Source organism: Bison bison, unplaced genomic scaffold, assembly GCF_000754665.1.
Source record: "Bison bison bison isolate TAMUID 2011002044 unplaced genomic scaffold, Bison_UMD1.0 scf7180017864371, whole genome shotgun sequence".
In the NCBI taxonomy this organism is placed as follows: Eukaryota; Metazoa; Chordata; class Mammalia; order Artiodactyla; family Bovidae; genus Bison; species Bison bison.
Window position 1 is genome coordinate 9,666,318 of NW_011494943.1, and position 2,603 is coordinate 9,668,920.

Sequence of the window (2,603 nt, forward strand, 5' to 3'; positions counted from 1 at the left end):
GCAGTGCCCTCGCAGTGCGCTCCTTTCCTTCTCCAGCTGATGGCCCCTGCAGCCCAGAAGACTATTGCCGAACTCGGATACAGGCTGTCAGAAAGGGACATCACCGGGTGAGGCCAGCAGGGCTTCTGAAGGAGGGCGTGACTAAAGTTCCGAGGGGTGCAAGGGGTCCCGGGTGCCATGGGGCACCCTTAACTCCACCAGCTTTGTGCTGCTGCCTGTCCTAGAGGCTTTCAAGATCGGCAGCCAGCTGTCCCCACCCTGTCGTGGGAAAGACTGTGTCCCCTACCCCAAGCATCTCCCCTATGGCTAGGCCACCCTCACCAAGCTTCAGGAAAAGACATGAAGGTCTGTAAACTTATTACGTTTTCTTGTGTTCTAATATATATATATATATTTTGGCCACTCCATGAGTTTTGAGGGATCTTAGTTCCCTGACCTGGGAGCAAACCCAGGAAGAGTCGAGTCCTAACTGCTGGACCACCAGGAAATTCCCATCATGCTCTACATTCCTGATGCTTTGGCATTGGTGGCCTTGCTGACCCTGGAGGGACAAGCCCAGCCCTCCTCACAGGCTGGCTCATTCCTAGAGATAGCAGACAATCCTCCCCCACCGCAGGACAGCGTTGTTTCATGTGCAAACAATGAACCAGAGTCCTCACCCCGATTTTTACCACCCACTCTCACATTTTAGGCCACTGTCCACCTGCTCAGGTATCACCCAGGGGGCCAGGTACCTGACAGCCTGAGACAGCCCATACACCCCTGAGTCACTGAAATGATTCAAACTAGCCCATCCAAAGCCAGCTTGCCCTGACTTGCTTGTTCCTTCCCATGAGGACTCTAGCGCAAGTTCTCGGTCACGCTTTCCCCTCATTCTCTGTCTCCTGACACTGGTGCCCTGCTGGCGACACCCGTGGCCTGGAGTGCCCCCTCCTCTTGGGAGCCGTGGGTCACAAACCCTCTTTTCATGGTGGCTGTCTGCTGGTCTGTTGGTCTCTCCATACTTGAATAATAATAAAACCTACATTTAAAAAAAACATTCACCCAAGTTTTCAATCAAACCCGGTGCCCCTCCCCAGCAGTGGGGGCAGGGAGGGCGTGGTTGATTCCAGGAGCGAGAAAACCGGTGGGCAAGGTCCACACACACCTGCTGCTGGAACTGGGCGAGGGTGGGCGGCGTCTTGGGGAGGGTCTCCTCGGGTCGGCTGTCCAAGTCCTCCCGGCTGATGGCGCGCCCGTAAGTGAGGAAGTTCCTCATGAACTCCTGTGGGTCGTCCGTCCACAGGTAGGAGTAGCGCTCGAAGGAGTCCTGGTACTCCTCGGCCTCCTTCATGGCGCTGATGACCAGGTTGGAAATCTCCTCCCGCATCTCTATGAGGTCCGTCATGTCTTCCAGGTCGGTCTGCAGGCGGGCAGGAGGGGAACAGACAGGTGAGGGCTTCGCCCCGTGGGCTCCCTGACCCGGAGAGCGGTTCAAGTGTTGGCTCAAGTGTCGCTAACCTCCCGAGATGAGAGGAGGGGACACATTCCCATTGGCGGCGTTCTCCCATGTGAAGGTATGCTGGACGTGACTTTTTGCCTGGCAGACCCCAGGACGACTTACGCATAGCTTCATTCATTTAGTAGTTACTCACCTGCTGTGTACACGCGGTGGGAGGGGGCACTGGGAGTGTGGACAGGGCTCACGGGGACGTGGACAGTCCTGGGCTGGGGTCACAAGTTTATCAGTAAATCAAAAACTGAGTCATCATGACTCTCATTCTTGTATCCAGGTGTAGCGGGGAGGAGCTTGGGGGACACCCCCTGAGAAGTGATCGTCGGTCTGGGAGCTGATGGACGGGAGGTGAAGAGCCAGAGAAACAGCAAAGGGCCTGCGCTGAGAGGAGGCACATATCTGAGGACCTGAGTGGAGACCACATGGACGGCTGCAGCAGGAGCACAGGAGGCCCTGGCTGGACAGGCCTTTTGCATTTCGAGAGACAGAAAACGCAATCCAAGTTGGTCTTAGCAAAACGGTAGCGATTGGCTCCCGTAACTGGAAAATCTCAAGGTGGAGGGTGTGTATGAAACATGTTTTTTGAGGTTTCTATATCTTAACAAGTATTCTTGCCTAGAGAACCCCATGGACAGAGGCGCCCGGGAGGCAGCAGTCCACAGGGCCACACAGACTCGGACACGACTGAAATGACCCCACAGCAGCAGTAAGAGGTTTTGGCATCTTAAAAAATCTCGCTGGGAATCCCCTGGCAGTCCAGTGGTTAAGGGCTCAGCACTCTCACTGTTGCAGGCCCGGGTTCGATCCCTGGTCAGGGAACTAAAAATCCCGCAAGCTGCCTGATGTGGTGCAAAAGAAGAAAAAAAAAAAAATCTTGCTGGCTGGGGAGAGACGGCCCCCCTGCAGGGTCAGCCACTTCTAAGAGAGCAAAGGGCTGGGATGGGGGCACGCCTTGTGCAAACCAGACAAATGCCCAATCACCTCCTTTATCTAACCAATCCACATATCCCAAGCCCGTGTTTCCCCTACTCTATTACCCCAGCGCCAGGTAACAGATAACCGGAGATGACCCTGGGGCCTGTCTGGAGCAGTTTCCCTAGCTCTACCA

General features: G+C 55.3%; 1 protein-coding gene across 1 annotated transcript in view; it reads right to left on the reverse strand.

Annotated features, from left to right (window-relative positions):
- Positions 1 to 2,603, reverse strand: part of DNAH17 (dynein, axonemal, heavy chain 17) — a 94,428-nt gene that overhangs the window by 65,724 nt on the left and 26,101 nt on the right. Inside the window, exon 19 of the mRNA XM_010856518.1 lies at positions 1,148 to 1,402. Coding sequence (XP_010854820.1) covers positions 1,148 to 1,402 — 255 coding nt within the window. The remainder of the gene's footprint in view (positions 1 to 1,147; positions 1,403 to 2,603) is intronic.